General features: G+C 33.6%; 1 protein-coding gene across 1 annotated transcript; it reads left to right on the top strand.

Annotated features, from left to right (window-relative positions):
- Positions 1-275: 275 nt before the first annotated feature.
- Positions 276-3,231, top strand: LOC110444531 (the record flags this gene model as incomplete). Its single annotated transcript, XM_021488902.1, has 5 exons — positions 276-453; positions 1,664-1,781; positions 2,165-2,265; positions 2,833-2,974; positions 3,137-3,231. Coding segments are annotated over exons 1-5 (609 nt in total), but the record flags the coding sequence as incomplete, so codon positions are not given.
- Positions 3,232-3,478: the final 247 nt, after the last annotated feature.

Genomic DNA, 3,478 nt, shown 5'->3' with positions numbered 1-3,478 from the left:
TTTACATTTGCAATTTGCAAGAGCGTTACATATTTCATAATGACGTGATGATTTAACTGTAATTTGAATAAAAAAATGTATTTTTTTTTTATACTTTCCGATATTTATTTCTCTCTTGAAAGTTTTGCTATAGTTATACTTGCCTGCTCCTCTTTCATGTCTGTCTATATGATGTATACTGTATCGCTGGTAATTTGAAGTACGACCCTGCCTACGTGACAAGGAGCACATACCAGCGTTGTAAAACCGGTCTGTCTCTACTATCAAATTGCCAAGTCAGCAAATAGATTTGGCTGCAGTATGGCGGACAAAAGAACGAACACTTCCATCCCGAATGGTTTTACAGGGGAAGCAAATCCGCATTTTTTTAATCTGAAAGCGAAACCTCCCACTTCTCTGGAACGGAAGCTTGGACAACTCTCTGAAGAGATAATCAACAAATTCTTTGAAAATGTATGGATTGTACTTTATATCAAGTGTGTTATCTGTTCCGTCGTTTATTACAAGTTGCAATTAAGGTGGTATTTTTTAATTCAATTTTCGCTTACAGGGAATAATAGGTGAACAAAATGTATGTTGTCCTTATCAAAGACAATAGATACGGTAATGAAAACTGCAAATACAATTATGCCATAATGTGGAATGTCTTTATTTAAATATTTGTATCTATTTATATGTGCATCTATTTATTTCACATTCATAATTAAATGGTATTCTTGAAATTATTAAGTACAACACTCTAGATAAAAATAGAATGTTGTTTGCGAGGAACTATATATTTAACTGCTTTAAAAAAAAAATGTATTTTACATATTTATAACTACATGATAGTACGATGCCTTTGTGAAAATAAAACGAATGGGCGATATAACTTGTTAGAAAGGATCTTATTTTCATTCATATGACACAGCGAGGTTTGCTTGGACAAATATGCGTGTAGTGTATGAACACTGAAAAAGAAAATTTTATCAAAAGCAACAGTCATATTAATATAAGTACGAAAAACCGTACATTCAGTCACTATGAACTCAGTTTTACAAAATAATTTATTTTTTACTCCATCTGAAATCTGACAAATATTTTCATACTTTTATTCAGGTAATTCAGATTTTAGATTTCAGTATTTAAACTAGCATTCCAGTAAGTCAATGACACTTCAAACAATCAGGATCTGTTTTGGTCCAATGCTTCATGCATTTTCACCTGTAAGGTGGTTAGAATAAAAAAAAAATGCAGGTGATGAAGAATAATGCCAAGTTTTATGGCCGCCATCATGATCTCGTTGAAAAATATTCTATTTCCTGGTGCGATAAAGATATCGTCATCATTTATTTTGCTCAAAAGAGTGCGTTGTATTTTATTTACTACTAAGATTTCAACCTTGATTTATATGGCGGATGTCGTTAATAAAGCTTCCTTTTCCGGAACGCCTGGTCTTAGTCCTTTGTACACATTTAACGATCTCCATTTTTTGTTGATATTTTGCCCTAGTCTCGTCGATTTTTAGGTTCAAATTATGGTTTAATCTTAAGAGGCTACATTCTCAATGTTTGTCATGTGAGATTATGGACACAAGACTATTCTCAACGCGTCATAATTTGTGCATATAACTGAGATTAAGAATGTCAGTTCTTTTAATATTGAAACGTTTTAATTTCTACAGGGTTACGTCATTGTGGAAAACTTTTTCAAACCAGAGGAATTGGACCCCTGTAAAGAAGCAATCAATGATATGTTAGATGAAATGGCACTGCAGTTTTTACAGAAAGGAAAGATCAAAGGTACATTTGAATGCTTGTGTTACGAATCACTCTTAATGGTCAAATACTAGTATACTTTTGTCTATAACGCAACATCTGTTTTATTTAAAATTCTTTTAAAGGAAACAATGACATCTTTAAACCTGAACGTGTTTCAGATTTTGTTGCCCTATCATCTGCATTGACACATTGTACAAGAATATCGTATTCAACGAAACTTGCTCTGTGGTTTTACTTTATGGTCATATTCCTTTCGAATCAGTATTTGATTGTTCTGTTTGAGTTACATTGCATTGTATAAATACGTGTAACACTTACTGAAAGACTTGTATTAAGTATTATTGTGTTTTATTGGTGTCGTTAACAAACATGAATTAGACACAAAGCAATATTTCTGTTGACAGAACTTTACAAAGAATATGGTTTTTACGAGAGGCTGTCCAAGATTGAGGATGACTTCCCGGGGGCAAACATCGTCCTACATAAGCTGGGAAAACTTCCACAGGTATAGCTCAGCTTCCATTGTCGTGTGTGTTATAAACCTTCCCAACATACCAAACTAGTAATACCATAGTGTCAGAAGTAAGGTTGATATATAGTTCCATGCAAGGTAATAGTACTCGAGATTTATCATCCTGCTTTTATCTGAGGTACTCCTTCACACGAGTTACATTGTGTATATATAAACCAATTTCAAATGATGATAGCAAAATATGGATACTTTGAAATTTAATTTTTACATTTACAAGTATAAAATACTAGAAAAAAATCCGTAAACAAATTTGTATTCGATACCACCATATCAGAATTGACGTGAGACGAAATCATCCGCGTTCAAAGTTAACGAATCCCTTTTAGACTGTGATAATTGTTAGGCTAGGACTGATGTAGACACATCCATTGTCAACAAACAGTGAATGACAGGAATATGATACCATACCAAACTGACGCTGAATATACGGACTATAGTAGTATGATAATTACAGGAATCCTTGATTACAATAATGACAAATTTTCTTTGAAAATTAAACTTCTTGTTAGGACTACTGTTTTATCGCCCATTTTTTATTAGGCTTTCAAAGATGTATGGACAAACGAACGCCTACTGAACGTCATTGAACAGCTTATCGGTCCAGAAATTGCTGGCCATCCGGTATGGAACCTTCGAACGAAGACACCCCAGAACGAGGCTACTACTGTGCCGTGGCACCAAGGCAGGTTACCAAACAGTGATATTAATTACGACATAGTCTTAATAGAGATACGTGTATTTACATAATATAAAATATAAATAAGCAGCATATCATATATTAAGGATAAAAGAAAACTGATATTTCTATAGTTACTATTATAGATGTATATTCTTCTATTTCTAGATAGCGCCTATCTGGACAATGACTCTTACAGCGTGTTACAGCCGACAGCCTGGATACCTCTGATAGACGCTACAGCAAAAAACGGATGCATGCAGGTATTGTTAATGTCACAATGATGGAATTTGTATTCGCTGGTGAATGATATGGCAAAAGATTATTTTCACCTGAATTTGTGAATCCTCTGAATGTTATCTCGGGTCAAACTACCATCGGATGGACTAGACAAACGTTCTTTAGATTACCCAAAACTACGAAAGTTAGTATTTTATGTTCTTAAATAGTTTTAACGATAGTAATATTTCACATATGATATTGGTTCAAGAGTGCTTTTTTGGTTTCAGG

Source organism: Mizuhopecten yessoensis, unplaced genomic scaffold (assembly GCF_002113885.1).
Source record: "Mizuhopecten yessoensis strain PY_sf001 unplaced genomic scaffold, ASM211388v2 hete_36139550, whole genome shotgun sequence".
NCBI classification, from domain to species: Eukaryota; Metazoa; Mollusca; class Bivalvia; order Pectinida; family Pectinidae; genus Mizuhopecten; species Mizuhopecten yessoensis.
The sequence above is the reverse complement of the archived record's forward strand: the minus strand, read 5'-3'. Positions and strand labels throughout refer to the sequence as shown.